At 45.4% G+C, this 27369-nt stretch overlaps 1 protein-coding gene across 6 annotated transcripts; it reads right to left on the bottom strand.

The window, feature by feature from the left end:
- Positions 1-1136: 1136 nt before the first annotated feature.
- On the bottom strand, positions 1137-24784 carry LOC144163303 (uncharacterized). Of its 6 annotated transcripts, none has more exons than XM_077694221.1 (6): positions 24662-24784; positions 21607-21709; positions 20599-20717; positions 15085-15296; positions 12708-12873; positions 1137-5727 (listed from the first exon to the last, which is right to left on the bottom strand). In XM_077694221.1, exons 5-6 carry the CDS (start codon positions 12842-12844, stop codon positions 4935-4937), a joined length of 930 nt encoding a protein of 309 aa, XP_077550347.1. In that variant the 5' UTR covers positions 12845-12873; positions 15085-15296; positions 20599-20717; positions 21607-21709; positions 24662-24784; the 3' UTR covers positions 1137-4934. The 6 variants fall into 6 exon arrangements, with proteins under 6 accessions (XP_077550347.1, XP_077550348.1, XP_077550345.1 ...); XM_077694222.1 differs by having other exon boundaries at positions 20599-20692; XM_077694219.1 differs by having other exon boundaries at positions 20599-21709.
- Positions 24785-27369: the final 2585 nt, after the last annotated feature.

Genomic DNA, 27369 nt, shown 5'->3' with positions numbered 1-27369 from the left:
GGATAGTTTTCTTGGGCACGCCTGAAGACACTCGCGAAGTAAGCAAGCTCTTCATTGCTTTGTCATGAGTTTACAAAACACTTCACAAGAAGGCTGCTCATATCTTCTTTTTCACCTTAATTACGTGGTCCGTGCTCTCAAAAAGGAGGGGGGGGGAGATTTGTCAGGGCTTGCAAGCGGCGGCTATTTAGTTAAGTACTAAAATGGTAAATATGGGAGTAAAAAAATCCTACAGTTGACTATCGATAAACGGAACTTCCAAGGGACCAAAAAAATGAGTTTAATTTAACAGGAGTTCCGTTTACTGAGAGATGTGCAAAAGTGCAAATATATGTGCGTACACACTTAAGGACATTTCATGGAACTCTAAACACTGGAAGGTGAATGTAGCTGATAGTTTTTCAGAAAACAAGAAAAGTACAGTAGGTTTAGGCACAACATTCGCGAAGTTTATTCGGCAACAGTTAGTCACTGTGGCCTACGAAATAACCAGAGTTATTTTGTAGGGACAGGTAAGACGAAATGAAATCATTGTTTCACATCTTTCAGTTTCATTTCGTTCACTTCTTCCGTTCGCTTCGCCGTGAACGTCTGGGGACAGATCTCTCGCCCATCTCCTAATTGCCGTCCTGAATTCATGATAAGCCAACTCCGAAACGCAAAAAAGAGTTATGAAAGCACCGACGAATCAACCTGAACAGTAAAGCCAAACGCAAACTCCCATTGGGCAAATAGATTTTGCTCATTGTGATCCATGAAAACAGCAGGATGTGGCTCATTTTCGATACGAACTACGATCTGCGTACACGTTTTCAGGGCGTTGTCTCAACTATTTTCTTGCCACTCCCTTTTGAGGGGACAGTCGCTGATTTTTTATTGTCACTGCAGTTTTATCCGACTTAGTTTCGGTTTCTGGATCTGGCTCATTTCGGGGGGGAAAAACACCTCACGTGTCCGTTGCCATTAATTTTCATATTTACGAATGTAAGTAAATATGTTTGTGATGAAAAAAGGAAAAGGTCGGCAATGGTGCAGGAACTAAAGCATGGCCCGCAGCTTTTAACAGCAGCGCTGTTTAAACCGAGCATTAATTGTCCGTTCACCAAAAAAAAAAAAAAAAAAAAAAAACTCGTCACTTCGCGTTGCCTTGCAACCCCAGGCGCAGCTGCGCATAGCTACGCGCTCCCTCCGGTAGCCTTGGCATGGCCTTGGCTTGACAAGCCGGGGGACGTCTTTGCGCAACACAGGGCATAAAGGCTCGTGTACAGCGGCGTCGTCCGGTCTTGTGTGTGGGCTTGTGCCACGTGAGGAGCTCGCAAGAAATACCAAGAAACACTGTAGTTGATTCCTCTGTCATAGGAATCGGTAAAACACAAAAGTGAAATGTGCAGCGAAACCTGCAGCTGGGCATGATTTACGGGTAGGCGGCTGTCTTGTGGGTGTGCTTGGCGAGCGACGTCCTGCGGGCGGGTCACTTCGGCAAAGGTGTACTGGCGTAATTTTAGTGACGGATATGGCGTCAGTAAAATCTTGGTGTATCCCGGCATAAAACACTTTCGTGCTAAAAAAATATAAAACCTGAAAACGTACAACCCTAAGTGTAACGTACTCTTTGGTTCCAAAGGTTGCTTCCCCCGTAAGAAGACCCTGTGTGCAGGGAGGTGCACCCTTTACAGGCCGCTTGCTTCGTTATACTGGCGTCATTTCCGTGATGGATATGATGTCACTGAAATCTTGGTGTATGGGAGAATAAAACACTTTCGTGTTAGAAACACTGAGAGATGATTAAAACAGCGCAAGGGAGAGGTCACGAGCACGCTGATGAGGACGGGCGCTGTTTTCGGGGTGAACAGGCAACAGCGCAGGAAAAAGTAGTTACAAAAATGGTCGCAGCATCGTGTCACAAAACCGGGCCTGTTCAAACTAAAGTGCAGCGTATTCAAAATAGCGCGGGAGATTGTATTACACGCTATGTAGGCACGGGTCATTTGTGTGTGCTGACGCAATGGTGTTCGGTGGACTACTTTGTGATGTGCACTTCCGCGCCCCCTTTCTCTTCGCGGCTTCGGCGATGGATGGACGTGTCGCTGTGACGGCTGCATAGATGGCGTCAATAAACACTAGCTATAAATAAATCTTTCGTTTCATTATTTTCGTAAGCTACGTAGATATATTGCTGAGCGACAAAGTAATTACGCTGCCACTAGGCTTCAATTATCGGTTTCGTTCGCTTCTGGCGTGGTTTCTGACGAGGCAGATGTGAGCGGCGGCGACAGCAACGTTACTTTAATCAGTTTAATATACAACCCGATGAGTTACATTTGTAGCGTCGCTCACAATTGTCGCCTTAATATTTGGTTACCCCTTAAAAATATAACGCGTTAAAAGGTCACAGGGCTTCTCATTCAGCTCCAGGCTGGCAAATATGTCTTGCGAAAGAACATGTGAAAGTTCGTGCGTTCCCAACCCAATGTGCAGGGCGTTGCCTTGTAGTTTCTGATCCCGCATATTGTTAGAAAATCAACCTTTAAGGCATGACATTTCTGTCTATTACGCTTAATTGTTTGTGTGACTACAGTAGGCATACTGTATAACAAAATTACACGTAACTGGGTAACCGTTTCTTGGACTTTTGTCTCTGTCTCTGGACACACGGCACATGCGTGAAACCGGGCTTCCATTGTGTCAAAGCGGTTACTTGAAAATTACGAAAAAGGAACGGTTCCAGATCAGACAATACACGCATCGATCATAAAGAAGGACTACAACAGTATACCTTTATCTCATAAAACACGTATCAGCATACTTTTATATCATTTAGATGCCTTTACTTACCGTATTTTTGCGCGCATAACCCGCCCCTGCATATAATCCGCAACCCCACTTTCAGCCCACCAGAAAAGAAAAAAAAATCCTTGCGTATTGCCCGCACATTTGATACAGGAAAGGCTGCACCAAAGCTACTGCTCAAGCAACACATCACATATTATGCAGGCAGAAAAAGCCTATATTTAGCAAGTAGAATACACTGACTGCAAGACGAAAATCACAATTCACTAATAAAATTCAGTTGCTAGAGTGCGCTCGTCCTTGTTTTTTCTTCCTTGTCCTTGTATGTTTTGTGCAATCACTGCCACGGAAGGCTTGCTCAGTGTTACTGCGTAGGAGTTTCATGGCCCAACGTGCATTGCTGCACTAAAACAAAAACCCTGCGTATTATCTGACCCCTACTTTGCCACAGAAATTTTCGCATTTTTGGTGCGGGTTATGCACGCGAAAATACGGTAGTGCATGAAAAATCGTCGCACAGGTTTGCTCTTTATTTGTGATTTGGGTCTTGGAAGGTATGCTGATCGATTGGACGCAATTTCATAGATGGTTGGATGCACTTTTAGCAAAGGTTTTGATGCACTTTTGATGTTAAAAAGGTTTCATGCTTCTGTCAACTTTCTTTAGGAAGGGATGTTGAATTTTTTTTTCTGACAGCCCAGACAGCAGAATCTTGGGTATCAGGACACCGGCACCTGATGTTGTACAACAGAATAGCTAAAATGAAACACAGATTTAATTTTGGTCAGAAAAAGGCCTAATCAGGTTACCACAGCCCAACCACTTGTGGTGTGGGGAAGTGATGCTCTAAGAATCGAGTACTAAACACTGCGTTCCAAATGTGAAAGTTTATATCTTAGTGTAATACAACACTATTGTCTGTTTGTCTGTACACACACTCTCCTGTGAAGCACTTGAACTCACTTGGAACAGTGCTCTGACTTAGCATAGCTTCAAAATAGTGCTGCGCTTTACTCGGGAGTTGTGCAATTTCAGAGGAAAAAATGACCATGAAATAAAAAAAAATGTGCAGCAAAACATTAAAAAGTTTAGAGACATCATCCCAAAACACTGTCAGGTAAAACGTTTCCATGCCATTTGTCTTCAGTCAGCCTGTAATATGTTTAGGGTTGTTTGTTTTTGGGTTTTTGTATTAATCGGGTGTAAAAATCGGGTGCTATTTTGCAAACTGATTAACAGAGAGAAATAGTGTTTTTTTGTAAAACCATTCCGAAATATGGATTTCTTTGGGTAAATTCTAACGATGCACTAAATAATACACTCAGTTTATTTTATCACTAGGTATCACGAGCTTCTTAACTCTAACGCATTAAAGTTGCCATGTCTTTCAAGCTGGTAATTAGGGGGATATCAGGGTTTTCTAGCAAATACTCTCCGAAATTTGGTGTTCATTTGGAAAGGGATCAGTAATGATGACAGTAAGAAGCATTGATAACTTCTAAGAAATGAACCATCTTATTCACAAAAAGCTGGTCATCGATATTTTGCACGTCCTTGTTTACGTACCTTATCCTCTGCATGCGCAACATGACGGTCTCCATTCGAGACCTGTTCGATCGTTGAATGCATCTCAGCCGGGAGAAATTTCTCTCAACATCACAGCTTCCATTAGCTAGGCACAACAATGTCAGTGCAGCATTTTCCAGCATGGGATAGCGAGTGGTAGTCATGCCAATACTCGACAAATTCGAAAGCTGTGTTTGCGGGCCTTGCTTCCAGCAAGAACCGGTTGAGAACGGCAGACCATCAGGCCACAATTCTGCAAATCGCTACTTTAAAAAGGTCTATTCGGGCAGAAATCAGGTTTAACTTGATTCTCCTGAAACACGTTTGGGGTATAAAAATAAGGTAAAATCAGGTTTTGTGAAAAACGAACAACCCTAAATATGTTGCATTATCACGCTTATTTCATACTATACCTCTTATCACATGCTTTTTCCAGTTTAAATAAACTCATTTCCTCAATTTCGTTCCCACTAAGCGTCTAAACCAGGACAACGACTTCATTTGCCCTGGTTTAATGATCATCTTACCATGTCAAGTCCGCACCACCACGTTTCCCTTTCTCACAAGACCGGAGTTGGTTATAGTCCACATTGTTCCTGTTCATCTTTCACAGGTGCAGACGGGGCAGCTTGCTGACCAGTCCCTCTCCCCTCCCGCAGGGGTGTGTCACCCGCCCCGGCAGATTCCCGACAAGCTGGCAGGAACGTCTCTCCCCCCTGCTGGGGCAACACTGGGGACGCACCGGGGGGGTGAGGGCCCACCCCTTTGGAAGGACTGTTCAGTTCATGAGGAGATGCGGGGAAAGTCTCTCCCAGTGACGAGAAGGACGGGGTGGCACTGTGGGGCGACAACGAAAAGCCCGCAATGGGGGAAGTGTCGTGGGGTGAGAGTGGAAAGGTCGCCCCCGAGGTGGGGTCGTGGGGCGAGAGCGGGAAGCCGGCGTCGTCCTGCTGCCCGGACAGTCCCAGGGTGGACTCGTGCGGCGAGTGCGGGAAGCAGTGCACCTTCTGCTCGTGCCTCCTGACGGTGCTGACGTGGGCGAAGCGCATGCCGCAGACGTGGCAGGCGTACGGCCGCTCGCCCGTGTGCACCTTGCGGTGCCGCTGCAGGCTGTCCGAGCGGTTGAAGGTCCTGCCGCAGTCCGGGCACATGAGGTGCTCCGAGCCGCCCAGGTGCTGCAGCCGGTGCCGTGCCAGGTTGGAGGTCTTGCTGAAGTGCTGGCCACACTCGGGGCACTCATACGGCTTCAGGTTGGAGTGCGTCTCCAGGTGAGCCTCCAGGTGCTCGCGCCGGCCGAAGCTCTTCTGGCACTGCTCGCAGGTGAACGGCTTCTCGCCCGTGTGGGTCCGCTCGTGCCTGACGAGATTAGACCTAAGACGACAGAGAGAGAGGGAGGGAGACAGAGAGAGGTTGGAAGGGAGGGAAGGAGAGAGAGGGGGAGTGAGGGAGAGAGGGAGAGGGGACAGATAGTCGAGGATGGAAGGAAGGAAGGAAGGGTCCAGGGAGGCAGGGAGGGAAAGAGAGTGTGTGTAAACATGTTTATGGGCCGCGAGGCCCACCACTGGAGAAGCCGGCGCTGCGATCACTTTGATGTCACTCCTAGGATCACCATTCCTATCTTGCTGTGTAGTTGGCTTGCAGCGCGCGACACTTCCCTTTCGACGCGTGTTCTGAAAGTATTTTCCTGTTAATTCCCGTCGTGTGAAGTTAATTCTCAGTGCGTCAAGCGCAGTTTGACCTCACAGGTACTTTATAACCATATCAACTGTGGTACATTCTCTGCAAACAACTTGAGCGTGGTGGTGTATGACGTATGCAACCGAAGCGTAAGCTGCAGTTCGTTTCCCCAATCAACAATGTGGTAGACTACGACGATTGCTGAGCTAAGTTTCAAGATTTCCCTTGTTTGCAAGAAATGTATAAATCAAGAAATCATGAAGCATTAACTGCTCGTAGAAATGCTCCACACACACAACTGCTCTGCCTGCCCACACGGCCGACGGGGCAGCTCGAACCGACGCAGGTCATGGAAGCAACAACTTGTCACTACTTTTTAAAATCACACTAGTTGTGGAGAAGAAGTTCCACATTGGTGAAAGTAGATGTTAGTGTGGTGAAAAATTGCTCTAGGTAGTGTCATCAGCTGTGGTTTTCAAAGCGAGGCTCAAATATCTGCCACGATCTATGCCAACTGGACGCGAATGTTGGTTTCAGCACCGCCAACCCATTCACATGCGGTGTGGCAAGTGGCCGAAGGATGGCTATACCTGCGCGCAAGAATCGGCCAAGGCCGTGGCAGGTATCTTGATCATCGATCGGTTAAATGGATTTAAATTCAGATACAAAGTTCCACATACAAGAAAGGGGTGACAGTGCGGCGAAAAGTTGTAATGGGGACTGTCATTCGCAACTGTAACGACAGCAGCGATAAAATATCTGCCACAACGATAAGCCTACAATTTCCAACATTCGCTTACATGCATCCAAAGCCGGCTGCGAGCTGTTGGAGAAGACCCTCTCGTCACGCTCATGCATGTTGCATTTGTGTTCCCCTAACTTCTTAGGGGTCCCCAACGCTCGGTTCTCCTATTCTAACACTCCCCATCACCTCAAATGATTAACGACCTGTTTCGCCTCGTACACAGCCTCGCCTTCTGTGAGCAGGTGCGAGTTTCGAAATTGATGCTAGAGAAATGCAGGCTCACTGTAAACAGAAAAAAGCCCATGTTTCACTTATAAATTACCACGCTAAGGTCCCAATGAAAACTAAACATAGCCATGTCCAAACCTGCTTCAAGGCATTGAAAACTTGCGTTCATACCATTCATACATTGCGGACAAGTTGTAGCAAAAAGTAAACCTATCAGCCGTGCAGAGTACAGGCTGGGCATCAAATCCGGGCATAACTATAAAAAACATAGTAGGGAAAATAGGCACTGCTTAACCCAAACTGCAGATCATAGCAGCCCTTTTAAGCATGTGTGGCGAAGCAATCTGATCACTGTGCTCACGAGTCATTCATTTACCAGGCAATGCAAGCAGTACGCACGGCGAGATCAAAAGTGAGCGACGCGTTTTTGTCGCTGTTACAAGGTGTTTCCTTGCACACACAGTCTTATAAATGTCATGTCACAAGTATTTCATAATGACTTTACAGCGTACTTTTCTCGGCATCAGCTGCATCGTCCTTGGCGTTACCTGGCTGCGTATGCATGAGCTGTGGGTCACGATGGTAGCAACAACCTAAACGCGGTGGTGTCGCTGGGAACAAGCGAGTTGCTAATTGGTTGCCATGATTATTTGGTCTGTAGACAACTTTTTTCTGTAATTTGCATCAGAACCGTGGGGAGGGGGCACACGGTGGCCACAACAAAAACCAAGCAGTCGCATAAGCACAGGAAATGTGTTGTAGCAGACGACAACACGACCCGGTGTCCTACACGATAGATAGATAGATAACAACTTTATTTGAGCCATTGAAGTCACCGTTCAGGCGGCCTCCAATGGGGTGGTCCCTTATTCACAGGGGCCATAAACTGCCAGCACCTCCAGGCCCCGGGCCACTAGGGCCGCGTGGATTGTTGCGGCGGGGCTGGACCGTAGAATCTCCCATCGCTCTTTGGGGGAAGGAGATGGGGGGTGTTGGTTGGGGATGGGATTTGTGGGATGGGGGCTTTGAGTGACGTACACTCTGCAATCACGTGTCGCAAGGTGCCTTTTTCTCGGCGACAGAAGGGGCATTTGTCTTCATATTGTTGTGGGAACATGGTGTGTAGCAATGTTGGGTGGGCCAGCGACCCCGCTTGAATTCTTAATACTGTCTGCTCTTTCCGTGTTAGTGTACGATGGGGTGCCGGCAGTGCGCGCCTGTCCTCCCTGTACATTTCTGTTATCTCTTTGAAGCTAGTGACGGGGGTCGGGTCGTCTTCTCCTCCACTCGCCTCCTCTTGTGCCCGGCGTGCCATCTCTCGGGCGTAGTAGTCGGCAATTGTGTTGCCGATTAATAAGGAGTGAGCGGGTGTTCATACGACCTCGACTACCCTTTCTGGTGGCTCTCTCTTGTTCATAATGTTTGCTGCCAAGGAGGAGATCGTGCCCTTCCGGTAGCTGCTGTAGGCCTTCTTGCTGTCAGTGACCACGACCTCGACGCCGGGTTGAAGCAGCGCTAGTGCCATGGCCACTTCTTCCGCTGTGGTTGGGTCTCGTGTCCTCGTGGATGCCGTGGTAATTAGCTTGTTTCGAGACGTTACGGCCACTGCTGCTCGGTCGCTTCCCTGTAGTAGGGATGCGTCCATGTACAAGACGTGAGGGTTGTCGTCGAATCTCTTCTCCAGAGCTGCTGGTGGCGTCACTCACAGCTGGCGCCACGGTATGCCCTCGAGGCCAATAGCCACACGGAGGAGTTCTCAGTCCAAGTCCCTCTGAGCACTTCAAGCCTCAACAGCCCTCAACACCATCAGAGCTGGTCAGAGCTCGCTCCCGAAGCTCGTGAGGTGGGGGACACGCATTTCAGTAGATGATAAGAAGCGACAACATGTTGGGCATGTGAGCACAACATAGACGATACACAACAGAACCCACACACAGAGGTGTGATAGAACTGTTGAAGACCACTGTCGTCGCTAAAAGCACGTTCAATTCAAGTTTTACCGGGAAGCTGTATATGGCTTACTCCATGGGATTTCTTTGAGATGTATTCCGCCAGCAGAATGCACTTTGCGGCAAAGCCAACTCTACCACAAATGCTCTGTAGTTCTCAATTTAATGTAGGTTCCTCAGGGAAAAATCACAGTGCCGTTGGCAGGTAAGACAACTATCATTAGACTAAGTTTACTAATCACAGTAAGTTAGTTCACCGTAGAGTTGTAAATAATTCAGAATTCCTGCCCGCTGTCAATATATGGGCGTCTACAGGAGGAGTACGACTATAGAAAACAGCTGTAATTAGTATCAACCACGGAGCAAGATAAACAGGAGCGCCGACTTCGCTCTCTCCGGCGGGCTCTTAATGTCCATAACTCGCGGAGCACAATGTAGATGGCGCAGCAAAAGGGACCTTAGCCGGCGGCGGCTAAGCGGCCGGCGTTCCCCGTGCGCCGGCGGGCGAGTTGGCGGAACGCATTCCGTCGGCTCTGTCGTCTGCTTCGGCGACGGTAGTTTTGGGCACGGATTGCTTTGGCCCTGCTTCGGCGCCGCTTCGCGTTCATTGCGCGCCTCCTTCGCACAGTTGATTAACGTGTTCGACAGCACCTTCCGGGTAACCCGGACCCGAAGGAATTGAGTGGCCGTACGGCAAAGATACGTTAAGGATTGGTTTCCATGGCGGGAAAACAAAATATAGAGACCACATACAAACATATGGCTGCTATACAAACACTACCTTTTGCGCGGTGCTTGCCGAAAATGTGGCTCCGTTTTGTAAATTTGGGAATACCAATTTGGCTCTGTTTTAACAGGTTTTACAAAAGGCGAAAGGAGTAACTGGTTTTGATCACTGGCGATTATAAAAGTTCCCTCAGCTTTCTCGCAGTTCTGCAACTTGCGTCCAAAACAGAGTGCGCCTAGAACACGGGCCGGCACTTACACGCTCATCGGAAAAGAACAGAAATGCGATAACATCACCCGCGACTGCCCGCGACGTAGCAATCTGCTCAAGATCAAGTCCCTGACAGTGCGGTCTTTTCACAAGCCTTCATTTCGCGATAACTCGCCGAAAGAAAAGGTTTAACGAGCCGGTTGTTTTGCTGGTCAGTCGCTTAACGAAAAATAAAAACGCCGGGAACCCTGGTAGGCCAAAAAATTGCAGCCATACAAATCGCAGCATTTTATTTGGAGACCGCTGTGTTATCGACGAGATAACACGACCGTAGAGCGACAGTGAACATCGGGCGGTAAGTTGCGGCATGAGTTAAAATGAAGTATGCGTTTGATATTATTGGGTTCCTTATCAAGCTGACAGTGTTTTTGTACAGTTGATACAACAGGGCAGCCGTCCAATTCAGTCATTGGCACAGAAATGTGTCTCATTGCAGTTTGCCGATGGAGACTCCGGGCGACCCTTGTAAGCGTTGTTCGTGCGCAGAAGCAGCATAAATAATTAAGCACGCGGCCGGAGAGCGGGATAACAACAGAGGGTAACCTTTGCGCTGCATCGATTCGTCGTAAGCAGAATCACGCTAGACTATGTTGTGGCGTTCCATATTACTCTTGCTCATTCTTTGGTGCTTCTGAAGTCGTCGTCGTTCAGTTGCGTCTTACATGTGCTGGGTTAGTACAATATTTTTAGTGGATATTCATAATGTCAGACTAAACGTTCCGGGAATAAGCGATCGCCATGTTTGCGGCGGCGTGCGCTTATCTGCGCCGTCTATTGCGGCCGCGCACGGGTGTTTAAATTCCGCGCGTGCACGCATGCCTCCTGCACAGTAGGACAGGCATAAGACAGACGTCGCTGCGCAAGAAAAGATGCCTCTGGGGAGAGCGAAGAAGGGAAGAGCCATGTACAGAGGCACAGCGACGAGAGGGCGAACGGAGGAGGAAGAGAGCAAAGGGAAAGCTGGGCGGCCGGCGGCGCGTGGACATTATCTGCCCGAGCAAAAGATTTTTTCTGGGCCACAGTCGGCGCTCCTCTTTATATCTTGCTCCGTGGTATCAACACTATCCCGACAATATGCTGTTAGAGCTCTCAAATGACTCCATAAACTTTGGAAGTTTTATCCCGGCCAGTATAACGAATAATGATAAGTTGAAGTTTTATTACAAATAACACGAAGGTGCCACACGAGGCTGTCACTGCGAAATGGGATAAAACTGTAACCTTTCCAAGTTTAACCCAGGAGAAAATGGTAGCTGGTCCCAGCTGGTTTACGGTTAAATTCCCAGCTGGTCTCAGCTGGGACCAGCTATCCCAGCTGGGACCAGCTGGGCCCAGCTGGGAATTTAACCATAAACAAGCTGGGACCAGCTACCATTTTCTCCTGGGAATTGAGCTACTTAATTTTAAATCTCTAAACACAAATTGGAGCAACATCACGTTTTTTTTTCTTGCAACTGTAGGGACAACACCCCAGTCAGTATGCTCGTACATAAGACATTGTCAAAGAGCATTTCGAAGCGCATTTGTAATTCCTTTTGTAATACCATATTCATCGCAAACGTTTGTGGAACTCTTCTGCAAAAGGACAAATGAGCGAAAACCCAGCAGGAACGCTGCAAAAGCCATGTTAATCCATACTTACACGGCATCTCCCACAATGTTAAGAAGGTTGCGGCACGTTACAAGGTGACGGTTCTGTTTTCTGCCCCGTGCAAGTTATCAAAAATATGCCCTATGCCGAAAAAGAAAGAAGCCAGGGAAGAATGCAAGAAGAAACGTGCAACCCGTTTCACCAGTTGCTTAAGTAACGTGGTTGACGAAGTAACACTGAACTGCGCCCATGTCTATATCGGACAGACCGGCAGATGCTTTAATGAGCAGGCAAGAGAACACAGTCTTGCAGTACGCAGCAATTCAGACAATCACATGAGTGACCATTGCCAAAGATGCGGCTGTCAGCCACTACTGGAAGAAACGAGGTTCCTTAAAGCGAGCTTCAGATAAAACTGAGAGAGATAACAGAAGCCTATTACATTAAAAAGTGAATGACAAATGCATAAGCACACCATCCTTGTCACTGTTTGATAAAGAGATCCAACTCTTAGATGGGTTCTGGTAACCAAAAACTGGTATTTTATTATTTGAGCAACTTGTTCTGTTTCTGGTGTAAATTTGCTTGTATGCTAGAAAAATAAACAGTTGGTAGCCAGCACTTATTTGTGTTCTACAATTTTCTATTCCTCGGTCCTGTTTCATTCGCTGAACACGAGGCCGCGGGTTTGATTCCCAGCCGCTTTTCTGATGGAGGCGAAAAGCAAAAACGCCCGTGTGTACGAGATTTCGGCCCACAGTAAAGATCCCCAGGTGGTCAAAATTAATCCAGAGCCCTCCACTACGGCGCGCCTCATCGCCTGCGTGGTGATGGTGCGTTACACCCTACAATCAGTCATCAGTCAGGCCCTGTTTCGTTCGCATTGTTCCGTTTTTTTTTTTTTCATCATCATTACAATAAGTGAAACAATGACTATGTGTTGCCTTCAAAAGAAAATCTACACAACATTCGCATACAGAGCAAGTGCCCTTAGGAGGCATAGCGCAAACGCAAGTGTACAATGTGTAATGTTTGAGCACAAATAATATAGATTATGAACTGCGTAACAACTTGGTGTGTTACACCTGCTAATAGACCAGCTTCCTACAACAAATCACACATTCTGCTGTGTGCAGCGGCTAAACAACGCCGCTACTCGCTCACTTGTTAATGGTGACGTAATCGCAACGCCCACAGTAGAAGTATCCCGGCAGCCTGGCCTGCTGCTTGTCCACGCGACTCCAGTTGAATGGTGCCTGGGAGTGAAAGCTGTCAGAGCTCTCGTCACAGGCAGAGATCATCACTTCAGGAAGAATGCGCACCCCCAACCCTGGAATAGAGAGGCACATAGGCAGACTCCATGAATACAGCAGACACAATGCACGCGTGATGCACCCAACAGACATCGCTGGTTGTACAAGCCAGAGTTCATTCGAATTCCCTTCACAAAAATAGGAACGGTGCTCATTAATGACATGCACCTTAGCCCTCACTAAGATATATGTTTTTTTCTCTGTTAGTGACAGACCTCAGAGGATTACTTTATAGGACTTTTTCATGCAGACATTTTTATGCTTTTTCTTTCTATAGCTAAAGCTGAAGTAAAATATCCTTCAGCCCTAAAATAAGCTGAACTGGACTTAGTCATTGTAATATGTCTCTGACGTGATACTGGGCCTCCTTTCATATGAACGATTACACAAATTATGCTTACTCTTGCAGTTATATTCAGCGACATCTGGCACTTCTGGGAAAGAAATTATTACGATGCAAACAACCTACAGGCACAAAATATTAAAGTGGTCATGAACATGTTACACTACAACTTGTACGTATGTCACTGTGTACAGTATAGACATAGAACCTCTTGCAACAAACCTTTCTCAAAAAATATGCTAAGCAATGTAAACACAAAGAAAGCATGTTATATTTCCACATGAAAAGCATACAATTGAAGGTATAATGCTTTCCAGATTTGCCATCTATTTGGATGAACTGAAAGAACCACCCAAGGTTCCAATCATGTCTACTTTCTTTTTTCTGCAAATGTACAACTGTCCAACAACGTCACTGAACAACATAAACAGGCAACTGTACATACGCACTATAGGCCACAACAAAACAAGTTTTTCCAAAAGAAATAGGACCAAAACACATTTTGAGCACCGAATGAACACTAAAACAATGCACACTGCATTGCATTTTTACAAGTATCACTGCATCATTCCTACAATATTTTTTATATACTAACGTCAACAATACAGTTTTACACAGCAAAGTTGCCTAACCAACCGTTGCAAATAATTTTAAAATATGCTTTACCAGATATGAAAAATGGCAAACTAGCTCTAAGCAATGGACTTAAGTGAACAACTTGCTCTAAATTGGCATACCCAAATAAGGACAACAGCAAATCGCTGACAAAATCGCAATTTTTTGAAATCCAAATTAAATACCTGTAATTCAGAAGCTATAATCACACGCCATATGCTACTACACAATCCCTCAAATAACTTAAAATGTAGATATTTAACCTGATATATAGCCAACAAAAACTAGTGCAGTAGTACATGAAAAGCAGGTTATGTCAAATTTGTCTGCCAGTTCACAGGACCAAGTACGTCTTACTTTTTTTGCCTTTCAGAACTTGCCACCCGTACAACAGTACAAAATCTACTTCCTGTATGCATAATACAGTAGACTCTCGATAAACTTAAAGGGACCAAAAAAATTAGTTCCATTTAACAGGAGTTCCGTTTACTGAAATAGATGTGTGAAAGTGCAAATTTATGTGCGTACACACTCTTAATACCATGTCATGGAACTGTAAACACTAGAAAGTGAATTTAGCTGATAGTTTTTCAGACAGAAAGAAAACTACAAGAGGTTTAGGGATAGCATTCACAAAGCTGATTTGGCAACAATGAGTCACTCTGCACTACAAAATGCATCAATTTTTTTTTGTTGAGTCCTTGCAACTGCATCTTCACGGAGTCTAAAGGCCTCAGCTTCGTGAGTGCTTACGAGCCACAGAGTTTAGAAGACAGCAACGCGGTAATGAAGCGCGAATAGCACCACGGTGGCACGAATGAGGCAGCAGGAGCTGAGCCCTGTAACCTCAGCGTCTTGAATCGAGACCGAACGACTGGAACAAGAACTGCGATGTTGCATTTGTTGCGCTAACACGGCTGACCACTAACTAGATGAGGCTAAAAAAACATGGAGGAAGAAAAAAAAATGAAACAGCCGGAACCGTAAAAAGCTGATTCTTATGCAAATGGGTTTTACAAGAAGTTCCATTTCTAGTTCCATTTACACGATGACGCGGAAATTTCAGTTCCAATTACCGAGAGTTTTTTTTTACATTACCTGAATACAAAACCAACCAACTTACAGTCTACTGTTCTGTTTAAGTGGCAATGCCGTTTAAGCGATTCCCATTTATCGATATTTTACTGTAAATGACGACAAAAAATCCCACAGTAGATTTAAACACATCTGCAGGTCCACCCTTACAAAAAAAAGTCAAGTCAAAACTAACTTTCCAACAGTTATGTTTTGCACGGGGTAGCGTTCTAAGCATGAATTAAAATTTCGGCGGAAATCTGCAAGAAAGAGCAGTTGACTCTCCAAGCAGTCTGCCCTGCGATCTGTTGTAGGGTGCCGGTCTGGATCCTCCACTCTTCCCTTGGTTGCTTCCTTGACAATGCAAGCAGAATATCGCTCATTCCGGGTTTTCTTTAGCAGCATCATCTACAAGAAAAATTAAGACAAAAACTTGAAATAGACCATAAACATGTTACATTTGGTGATCTAAGCAAACAGTGCAGCCCGCTGACTATTAATGAAAAGGCAGCAGCCCATAATCCGTGTTGTGCAGAACATCAGCAAGTAATGCGTACTCACGCAGAAAGCAGAAGGCTGTGCGTTGAAAATGTGCTTTTCAGCTAAACAACTGCACAAACTCTATGCACCAGCACATTCATGTTTGGGAACCTTTACAAGGCATTCTGCATTCTTATGTTCCGTTTATGTCTTGTGTTATGTTCTGTCTTATGTTATGTTCCGTCTTGTATACTTATGTTCCATTTAGCCATGGACACCACTATACAGTAGAACCCAGACAGCTCGAACTCACCAATGCCAATATTTGAGTTAAGGGGGGACACTAGTCTTGAGGACCAAAAATTTATTAAAAAAAAATCAATTTTTTGCATTAATTTTATTTGCAGTCTACACGTCCTAAAGAATGTACCTGCAAAATATTATGGCTGCATTATAAGTATTTACAACACTGTCGCCCTTTGACGTCCTCTAAATGACTATTTTTGCCTACGTTTCCAAACTTCATGCCGTGTTTTCTCAGAACCAATTTTTTTCCCCACGAGGTCAGATGTCAGGTACAATAATATCTTGGGATGTACTGAATAGATTCGTATCATTTTTGCTGCATTTGAAAGCTTATGAACTGAACAGTGCAATCAAACTACGAAAATATACAATCAATGTTTGCAAGCACAATTTTTTGTGCAGTTTGTTTTACGAAAATATTGGTAATTGATGACCTGACATTTAAAATAAGTTTACAGTGCTTGTATAAAAAATGCTAAAATTGCTTCTGTGGTATAGTTGAACTCCCTGGTACTTCTAGAGCACTAAGGGATAAAAAGCATTATCTCACCGGTAGATAATGAAAAATTTGCCCGAAACGGAATGATATAACATGTTGCACAACTCTGAACTTATGCCACATAGACGAAAACTGACTGCATATTTGTGCTCAGGATGTTAAAATACACTTCATGCGTAAATCTCAGGCACATAGGTTGAATAATAACAAAAATGACCTCAAGACCAGTGTCTCCCTTAACCTGACATTTTTCAGATCCTAAACCAAGCACGTATGTCATCTTTTTTTACTGAGGTGCTGTTATGGGCCAGCTCCCCCAATTTTTCGCATCTGTATAATGAGTGAATGTGTTCTCCTCCCCGTCACTTCGGCATGCCCTCGCCCTTTGACCTGGCCTTTTATATTTCAAGGTAAAATGGCATATAGTGCCCTGGAAATACATCTTCCCGGCAATGCATTCGCCTTTAAAGTGAAGTTAACTTTAAATGGGCCATGCAGACAAAATAGAAGTTTGTTATATTCAAAAGATTTGGTGTTTTATGGTGCCCTCAGCGCTTGTTTGGCAGCAAACAATGCTTTCTTCACTAAGAAATTAAACATTTTAAGCCAAAATTTCAATTCTCCAGCTCAATTGTGTGCTTTGTGACTTCGACAATGATGTATCCAGAGCAGGGCCTTAAAACCAAGGATAGTCTGCTGACCAGGGCTGCTACCATCTCACAGATGGCCGTTTGGTTATCTTGTTTATCGCCGACTTTCATAGATGGCACTGCAATACTCCTGAAGTACCAGTGTTCGCACTTTCCTTCGGGGTGGACCTCTATACCTGTCGCATTTTTTTAGGTCTCATACTAATCGTTTCCTAAAACGTAAGCTATACGACTCGACAAACGTGGTCATGCATGTGACCGTACCGCTTGCGTCAGTTTGTCAGTGTTGTCAGACAAGTCCAACACGTCCAACGGCTGCGTAAGGCAGTGTCAACCGGCAAAGTTCTGCACTAACTGCTTCGATGTTTACGTGTTCATTCGTAACTTCACTTGTTCATCCCACCATTTCTAATGGTATAAAAAGAATGTCCCTTAAAATTAAGCGCAAATAGCTCATTATGCAAGTTTATAATGCCTGTTCAATATGCATTTGCTATTGCCAGCCTCAGTCAATTGCACAGCTGTGCATATTACGTCATAGTCTAGTGCGGGAAATGAGTCAGTGGGTCGCATGGCCAACCTCTATTTTCCTAATCATATCGCTTATTTTAGAGAAGTTTGCGTTAAAAGCAGAGCCAGTGTTATTCTAATGAGGCAATCTTTTGAATTAAAAAGAGAGAGAGAGGAATTTTATTGAAATGAAAAAACACAGAAAGGTCGGCCTGATGGTAGTAAATCTGGCCAGCTATTCTGTGAGTGGGAAGGGAAAGGGGAGGAAAGAGTGTGGATAGAGGACGAGAGAGATGAAGATGGCGGAGAAATAAATAAATGGCTATGTATAGAAGATGCCTATACCAATACTGCCTCAACTACAATATCTCTGAGAGGCCGCTGCTGCGCAGAAATGTCAGCACAGCTTTAAATGCCTTGCGGGAACACTTCGCGTCTGGCCAAGGTCCCAGCAGCACTTCCTCCGACGCCACACGACAGTCCAAACGGGCCAATGTTCTCGCTAATTGTTCTCGAGGATGCGCATAGCGTGGACAGTGACAGACAACATGCGAAATAGTCTCTGGTACATGGCATGTCTCACAGTCGGAGTCACTCGTAAAGCCAATGAGGTGCTTGTAGCGAAAGAAACCTGAATTTTGTCTATATGGCCCCTTTAAAGAGATCAGTGTAGGCTTGGTCGTTGTAACCTGGTTCTCCCACATCGCCTGTTGTGCAGTGAAGCCTCCTCACAATCTTTCTGAACCCTTCGCTGACGCGACGCCACAGTTTGAGTGGAAGTTTGTGGACCGCCAATAACCCGCAAACAGACCCGCTGATCGTCCACCTACACAAGGTGAAATGGCACTGAATTTTTTTAACCTCTTGCCGCATAACTATTCAAAAACATTTTTGAATAAATAATCGGTTATGGGTCCATCCGTATTCAGTACCAAACTTCAGGCTTCACAAGTGGCACACCGTCTTCTCTAGAAGTTACACTAACAAAAAACGCTCTGATACACACACAAAAACTACTCTACTTTTAATGAATCTGTGTTGAAAGAGTGCCTTGTATTTACATAGGTTCTTCCTAGTTTACCAAGTTTAGGAATTGGCGACTCTTAGGAGTGCTATGTGTGCCCCCTGTTCCAGTCATTCATCTGGCTCACCAAGTAAATGCACTATGATCCCTTATTGTCCTTCACCTGACCAAGTTTCATTGATTGATTGCAGGTTTTAACGCGCCGATGCAACGCAGGCGATGAGGTGCGCCGTAGTGGAGGGCTCCGGACTAATTTTTACCATCTTGGGATCTTTAACGTGCGCCGAAATCTCGTACACACGAACGTTCTTGCTTTTTGCCTCTATCAGAAAAGCAGCTGTCATGGCCGGGAATCAAACATGCGTCCTCGTGCTCAGCAGCACAACGCCTTAGCCACTGAGCCACCGCGGCGGGTCTGACCAAGTTTCAAGTGGTGTGCTTACCCATTTAGCCCCACGGAAGGTAAACTGGTAATCACAAAAAAAAACATATTATATCCAGGCCTACACGTAAGCGGTTAAGTTTTAAATGGTGCACACTGTAATTAGCCAGCCAGCAAGGAAATGTTCAGACCAACGATGCAATCAACGGATCTTCTGCTTATCTCATCCAGCAGCTGCAAAGAATGTCTGGTTAGGTTAAAAACACACATGGAGACATTTGTTACCCTTCAGTTACACCTGCTACACCTAATACCCTTCAGTAGGCAGCAACTGCACAGGCATTTCACTGGTTTTGGGCCATAGTGTTCCGCATACCAGATCAAGCCATTCCAATGGTTCCGCTGCTTCCAAGACTTGCTAGAACAACCTCCACTTCTCCTTTCAGCAAGAAGGCCTTTGATCCCGCTGAGCTACTGCAATCACAGCAAAGCTCAAGAAGTTTCCCAAGCAGTGTGTTCTCACCACAACAGGCCGCAGAGTTTACAGAATCAGCTGACAAAAAGGGCACATGCTCACTTAACGCCCATTGAACGTGTTCTGCGGCAGGCCACTGTCAGTGTAGCAGGCAAAAGGCGCCAGTGGCAATAGCTGAACGAGTGCACACTACAGGTGGCAAGGACGATGGGAACAAATCTTTCTTGTGAACAAAGGTGCACGACTGAGGTGCTAAAATGCCACAGAACACTTGCAATTCTTTTTTATTTACTTCACCTTAAACGTGCATACGAGGTTCCCCAGAGCAGCTTCAAGCAGCAAGCAAAGAGGTGGTTTTCTAAGCAAGACTGACTTCTTTGCATGGAAATGAACCCAACCTCCATCTGCCAAGCAAAGCCCAAATGTACCATACTTTCACGCGTATAACCCGCCCCAAAAATGCGAAAATTTCAGTGGAAAAGTAGGGGTGCGGATAATACATGGGGTTTTTTGTTTTAGCGCAGCTTCACGGCAATGCGGGTTGTGCCATGAAGCTCCTACGCAGTAATACTGAATAAGCCTTCCATGCCAGCAATTGCACAAAACATACAAGGACAAAAAAAAAAAAACAAGGATGAGCGCACTCTAACAACTAAATTTTATTAGTGAATTGTGACTTTCGCCTTGCAGTCAGTGTATTCTACTTGCTAAATATACGCTTTATCTGTCCACATAGTATGTGGTGTGTTGCTTGAGCAGTAGCTTTGATGCAGCCTTTCCTGTATAAAACGTGCGGGCAATACGTGAGGACTTTTTTTTTTTTCAGTGGGCTAAAAGTTGGGGTGCGGATTATATGCAGGGGCAGGTTATACGCGCAAAAATACGGTATGATTGTAGATGTGCCCACCATTTTTTTCAGCACTAGTGTGCTATGTGCCTCACCTCGTAAGATTGCAGCTGCCGTTCTGTCGGAGTGTGAAGCTTGTCAATCAAAGCCACAGAGTGAAAAAATGGCAAGCGAGTAAGAACAAGCCTTACTATGCAATTACAAGGGGCATCGCACATGTCAATAAAAAGGAAAGAAAAAAATTGGCTGGCGAATGCGATACTCCCTAATGCGATATTTGGGCGCAGCTGTTTAGCTGTTTTGACTGTGCAAAATATGTTCAGGCAAAGAATTTCACACGGACATATTTGTATGGTTACAGAAAACTTGTATTTGCAGTGGCTGACGAAGCCTATGCACCGGCTGCCTCTCTCATTGTTCAGCACTAACTTGGAGTTCTGGAGTTGGCAGTGCTGAGCCTCTGCTCTGGCAGCTCGTTTAGCTCCAGCGGCTGACGAAGCGAACAACCGGTTGCCTCACTCGCAGTTCAGTACTCACTTCTGATGGCTGCAGCGCGCTGAGGCAGCACTCACTCGTGGGTTCTCTCGAAGGAAACTATGTTGAGCCTCTGCGTCGGCGGCGCCAAGTGCTTCTGAGGAAGGGACCGCGAACTGCGTCTTGGGAAGCGAACGCACATCACCGTCACATGCACGCCCCCCTCACATTTTCCCCAAGCATTGCGCTGTCGAGCGTCTCGTGTGGGCACAGCATACTGCCCACCTCCCCCCGCACACTTTCTGAGAAGCGTCTCGCGCCACCACGGCAAACCGCCCTGCCCTCCCAATTTCATGACGGTCCCCTCCTTTTCTTCTTTCACTCTTCGGTCTTGCCATCGTTCACTCAGTTGCGACGACAGTGACGCCGCTCAGCCCAAAAACGGGCGCCAAAGGGCTGCACCCTGAGAACTTGGTAACCAAGAATAATTAACTGGCACTCCTCCTGACTTCAGCACATTCACCTTAAGATTACAAAATTTTCTTTAGCTTTCCGAGTTGGGCATGGCAGCCGTTTATTCACAGCTCTCGACACCACCTGGGTTCGCAGCATTGAGTTCAACACATAGAAGCTACCCCTAAGCTACAAGGCCCAGTGTAGAAGAGGGCTGATTTGAATTAGCAGCTGAGCACACTTATTTATTATTGTCTCCCTTCCTCTTTAAAGGGAAGCAATTCCGCAACTTTTAAAAATTGGAGTTTTAAGTGCAAGCTGCAAATGGTGCCACAATTTTTTCAAAATTTATTCACAGCACTCTGCACATGATAGAAGAGGGCTATAAATTAGTTTATAATCCCCGGGTTCAGGGGTTATGTGCAGCCAAAATCTTGTACACGCAGATACTTAAACACAGCACAACCTTTGTTTATCTTTTAATTTTTAAAATTTTAAATTAGTTGATTGGATTACCCTCCTGATATGAAAAGAACTATTAATAGCCTCCTGTTGCCTTAGCCACTATCTACTACTAAAGCACAGTTCACTTTCAACACATGGTCATATGCATCACACCGTAAGAAAGTTTTTTGCATGAAAAAGTTTTCTTGCAGTTTGCCATCACATGTCCCTGGCGGCGAGAGAAGACACACAGCTGCTGGCTGCAAGGTAGCACTACCTGTAAGAACAGGGAAAATAAAAACACATCTGTTAATATATTGTTCTCTAAAAAAATAGCAATAAAAAATTGCGGGACATTACCGGTCAAAACCAGGTAAATGTAAACAGACTGCTGTCATATATTGCAGCATGAACAATTTCATACATTTTTTTCACAAGCTTAAACCAAGCATCCATGATGATTCTCAGACTGAGCTCTTTGTTAAATTTCTGCACAGCCACTTTTTATATTTAAATATTGTACTGTTCAGTTCACCTTGCAAGACATTTTTGTACCTCGATACGTACTTTGCTGATGCATGTCGCATAAGCAATAGCAGTGCAAGAGTCAATTTTCTGGTAAGATTTTCAGATATTTTGCACCATCAAAAAAAAATTTTTTTTTTCCAGTTTTACATGCCAAAGCTACGACTAAAGAGGTACGTTGTAGTGGATCGGTCTACGGAATACTTTAGGCCCCCTAGGAAACTTTAACATTCACTGAAATTTCGACACACAGGGGTTTTCATTTTTCACTTCTATCACAAAAATCGATGCCGCAGCAGGGATATTAAACACACTTGCTCGGGCTAATTTGCCCGTTCAATTCCAACAAAGCAATGACCGCATAGAAGCTAAATGAATCATTTGAAGGGTGCATGGAAGAGTTACACTAACAGATTTTGAAGCAGCTGATAGAGAAATGTGTGCTGGAAAGCATCATGAAATTCAGATTCGTTTAAATGCGAGTAATGGCTGCATGTATAACTGAAAGCGGCGACTACGTGTACCAGTAACAAGCACAGACCAGTGCATGCTGGACCTGTTTTTTTCTCAGACTAACGGTTGAAAAAAAGACTAGGCATTTTACGCAGCTCCCTGCAAAAATTCATCATTTTGTCTGGATAATAATTGGCAAAATTGTGTTGCATCGTAACACATTGTCGTTCCCCACACACCTCTAGTACATGACGGAAGGTACGATCTGAGAAGAGACGTAGCCGGAGCCGCAGTGTGGGGGTTCAAACCCCCTCTGAAAGTTTTTCAAAGCAGCGCATAAGCAGGACTCGGTCGGAAAAACTCCTCCCTTCACATACCCCATAACCCCTTTTGAAAAAATTTCTCGCTATGGTCCTGGATCTCAGGCAAATAAACAAATATTTGTTCTAACTTTCTAAATTGTTTCTAAAATTTCTAATCTGTTCTAAAAAAACAATTTTCAGCTTTCTAACAAAAGGAAGTCTCAACATATCTATATGTGGGTACAGTCAAACCCGATTATAACGAACCCGGATAGAGCGAATTATGCTATATATCGAACAAAAGAAAATCTGTTACGAAAGTGCATGCGAAACATATTCCTTATAACGAAGTTTACATCGGATATATCGAACTCGGCGCGCCTACAATTGCCACCGAAATGCATGGTCTCGGAGCGGCGATTGAGATTCTGATTGGCCACGATTGAATAGTTGAGCCTCGTATGGAGCGTCGTCACGCCTGACACCTTCCGTAACTGTTTCTGATGTACGGAATTCACGACGGAGCACATCCAGTCAGCGAGTCCGGATCAAGACGGCACCATCAGCGATCTGCGTGAAGAGCTCGCTAACGTTCCAGATGCTGTGCCTAAAGGAGTGTTCTTTGAGGATTTCCTTGTGTGTCAACGACGACTTTGCCCCTGTGTCTGTGAGCCCCTCAGGCACAGGCAGCGTCGCTGATGTCATGGCAGCCGGTGCTGCTGAAAGTACCGAAGAGACTGAAAATGTCACAAGGGACATCCTCAGCCTCTTCGATGCTTTCATGAAAGTTAATGAAGCGCTTTCGCCAGTCGATGTGCTCTTCCAATATTACTTCGATATTGAAGGACACGGACTTGAACTGGTGCAAATGACGTCTCCGCCAAAACGAAAGTTAAAACAAAAATCACCGCTCTTTTGTGAAATAGGCAGTTAAGGCGGAAAGTAGCGTTATTGCACGCAATAAATGGATTGTTTTGTGTAAGGTAATGGCATAATTTATGCGTTTGTTTTTCTACGTGAAAATTGCAGGGAGAATCCCGCGTATTGCGAACTCATAACAAAAAAAAATTCGTTATAGACGGGTTCGGCTACATCGAACTATTCATATATCGAACTAATCGCGGTGCATATTACAGTTCGCTATAACTGGGTTTAACTGTATACACTATATATTGTGGCAATAAAAGATCTTTGAAAAAGTCTTGTCGGCCAATTTTTTAGAGCACTTACACAGGATAATTTGTGGAAGAAACGAAGAATAAACGAGTTAACAATAAAGAAATTAGGTTACACTGAGTTGGAAGCACGCCAAAGAAGTCCAACATTCAGTGCTCACGTTAGCGTGTATGCGGCAGCGCGAAAATGGAGCGTAATTAAAGGCTCGAGTAGCGAACATATGTAACAGCAACTATCGGCACCGATGATGGTATGCCGGGGCGCAAAAGGGCCTTGCATCGCCAGTTACGATGCATGCATTGCGGCTGGATCAATCGCGTCCAACATTATAATTTCTAGCAGCCAGCCAAACCCCGCATCCAACCGTCAGCTACTGCCATACTATAACGTGGGAAAGCGCCGTTAACTATATGCGAACAGCATTCCGGCGAAAAAAATAATAAAATACGCATTTAAGGCGAGAAATGCGACGCTGGTCTGCGCGAGTGGCCCGACGCTGCCGGTTACTTTCGGCCTCTCCAGTAACTACTGCGGTTTCAACCTAGTGACAGTACTGATCGAAAGTGCGACAAGCGGCATTGGTATTTAGTTCTACGATTTATATGCTGGCTCTGTGCACAATGACTGACAAAACAGTCGACAGAAGTTGACCGACACAGTTCACTTGCGGTTCCAGTTTCAACTTTCAAGCCAAAGGTCTATGAATAAACACAGCACGAGACGAATTGTGACGCGAGACAGTAATGAGTGGCGAGGAATTTAGTCGTGCTTACTTTTCCAATGACTCTGTCACAAGCAGGAACGACAGCTTGATATGTATTTCGATATCGCTCTTTCTTGGCTGTGATCCCAGTCCAGTCGCGGCAGATGCGCTGGCGATGAACATTACGAAAAGCATAGTGGTCCTGTTTTGGAGTTTCGATGCTCCAGCATGCTGCACGGAACGGACACGAGTCAACTAGTAGCGCTGCAATCGCTAAAAGTTTTATAACTGGCCATAGCCTCCTTTACACTTATCATAAGTAGCGACCTGCGCATCGGCCGCCGGCGCCGTGTCCGCGATTTTTTTTTTTGCTTGTCGTGTTCTTTATAGTTCCCGCGAGCGCCACTGCAAGCTGCGGCGCTGCTTTTAATCCTCTCGTCTCCTTTCCTCGCGACGGTCTTCGCAGCCGCGCACGGGTGGTCAGCGTTGCGGCTTGTTGGGTTTGCTTGTGTTTGGGCTTTTTCGCGCACATGTTTGTTCCTTGGCATCACTTCAACTTCTAGCTATGGCTGGAAGAGGTTGGGTGGAATAGTTACACACTGCAACGTGCGCAGTTGTGTACTGCTGCGTACCGTTCTGCAGGTCGAGCGGGCGCATATCGTTGCACGCATTGGCGCACCCAGGATTTTTGTTCGGAGGGGGGGGGGGGGGGGGGGGTGAAATTTTGACAACAATGTTTATGCAAAACATGCTCTTCACTTGTTCACCTACAAACCAACTTCAAAATACGGTTTTCACGTCGAGGGCAGTTTCGAGGAAAACAATAAGATAGAGCCCAAGCTTGAAATATACGTCTAAATGCAAAAGTTTACTCAAATTCGTTCTACGGCCGCAAGTGAGAAAAAAAATCTATTAGTATACGTGGGCATTTGCGCTGGGTAGTCAAATTAACTCACACTTCTGGAATCCTGTTCAACACGGAACAGACCCGCGACAGGGCTCAGTGGAATGCGAGATTGCAGAGTGGAGGGCAGAATTTCTTGCTTTTCAGTCAGGTCTGTTAGTGCGCTAGTAAAAACGGATTTAATTTCTAATCCGTGTTCACTGGTTGGTTTTCCTAACTTCGCAAGGAACGTTGCCGCCTTCCTCGAGAATGTTATAAACCGTCACGCGGTATTGAAAACAAAATTTGTTATTGAACGGGAGAGAGAGGGTTATTTCAGCTCGTACAGTGCTTCGCATTAAAAAGTCTGATCTTATTAAATATTAAATTTGAATTGAGGCCAGACGGCATGCAAGCTCGACCATACTGAGTCACGACTACGGGAAAAATTATCGCCCCCTCTCTTTTTTCCCCATGATTGATTCAAATATCGTGACTCCAGTTGCGCACAAAAGTTCAGAAAGTGATGTGGCCCTACAAAATTATCATTTCGGTTTAACGTGGCCTGTGAGGCGCGCCGTACCGGAGGCGGGGGCTACGGAATAATGAATTTAAACCCCTCAGAGAAATTACACACTCAGAAATTTCTTAATTATTGCCGACTGGCAATTTTTCTGTCACTAAAATTTTTTTTCGTTTTTTTTTCTTACACTACTTCAAGTTGTACGCAGGTTGGTCGACGCAGTCTTATCTTAATTCTCGTGCCCCAGTTTTCTTCTTACAGTTTTTAATATATCCGCGAGATTTAGCTAAGAATATACAAAAATAGAAGCTTCCGAGAGCACAAACTTCGCTCAGTCGACTTCAGTTGTCGTTTCGTTGAAAAAGGGGGCAGAGAGTTGCGCCAGGTGCGCCACGTATTCTACCAGTTCCGTGTCACCGATTTGTGGAACCACTCAAGGACAATTGTGCGCGGCATAAAACAAAGCTGAATAATATCACTGTGCAGAAACCTATGAGGCCATCCTTGTCAAACACTGGCCCATATCCGCCGTGTCGGCTTCATGCGGCCGTGTCGGCCCTAGCCTCAAAATCCGGCCCACCCCTGATTAATACATTAAAACATTTGCCAACTCGTAATATGTGTTTTCTAAGTCTGTTTTGGTCGTGATTTAAGCTTGAACTAATGGATTACATTTAGAGGTAAACGTCCGTGCACATCCCGGTACACGTTGAAGGCTCCTTGAACTAATACGTAGTCCTCGATGCCTCGCATCCCAGGCGCAGGTACAGCACGTAAAAACCCCAAATAAAAACAAAACTGCATGAATTATTCTTTGGTGCCCCCGTCACTGCCACAAAACGCGATAAAGCTGAGATGGCCTAGCGCAAATAAAACTTCCTGTTCATCTTTAAAAGTTTGTGCGCATCTTCGCGTCAATCCGTGTGATCTGACTGCGCCTCAAACAAAACAAACACACGTCGGCGTGCACCTCGCAGACATGCTAAAAATGTGCTAAATATATATCATTAGATGGAATTATCATGCCACAGCAAGTAATGTTCTTTGAGAATGTTTTCTAGGCTGCCAGCAAAGCTATAGCCATTGTTTCGGGCCTACAACGAGCCGCCGTTGTGAGCGCTGACGTTTCTACATTCCTTCGTTATTTCGGTACCGGGTTTGAACTGTCCTACTTCACGGCATATAAGGTAGAGCAAAAGAAAACATCTGATGTTTGGAAAGGAACGGGGTTTACACGATGTCGCGCGATCCGCTGTTGTAGCAGCTGTAGCAGTCGACGCGAGGTTGGGGATTAAACCCAGCGCCGCCTCGCGAGGCGCGTCGTCAACATCGCGGCATTTTTCGGACCGCGTAGCCCCGTAGGAGAAGGGCG

The sequence above is a fragment of the Haemaphysalis longicornis genome, unplaced genomic scaffold (genome assembly GCF_048455015.1).
Source record: "Haemaphysalis longicornis isolate Haplotype H1 unplaced genomic scaffold, Haemaphysalis longicornis Haplotype H1 scaffold_12, whole genome shotgun sequence".
NCBI classification, from domain to species: Eukaryota; Metazoa; Arthropoda; class Arachnida; order Ixodida; family Ixodidae; genus Haemaphysalis; species Haemaphysalis longicornis.
Note: the sequence above shows the minus strand (reverse complement) of the source record. Positions and strands in the feature narration are given on the sequence as shown.

Excerpts from the sequence above, each read along its gene's own strand:
- LOC144163303 (XM_077694218.1), bottom strand. The coding sequence starts at position 12,949 with ATGTCTGTTGGGTGCATCACGCGTGCATTGTGTCTGCTGTATTCATGG. Across the intron at positions 5,728-12,707 it reads GATTACGTCACCATTAACAA|GTCTAATCTCGTCAGGCACG; the intron begins GTGAGCGAGTAG and ends CTGTCGTCTTAG.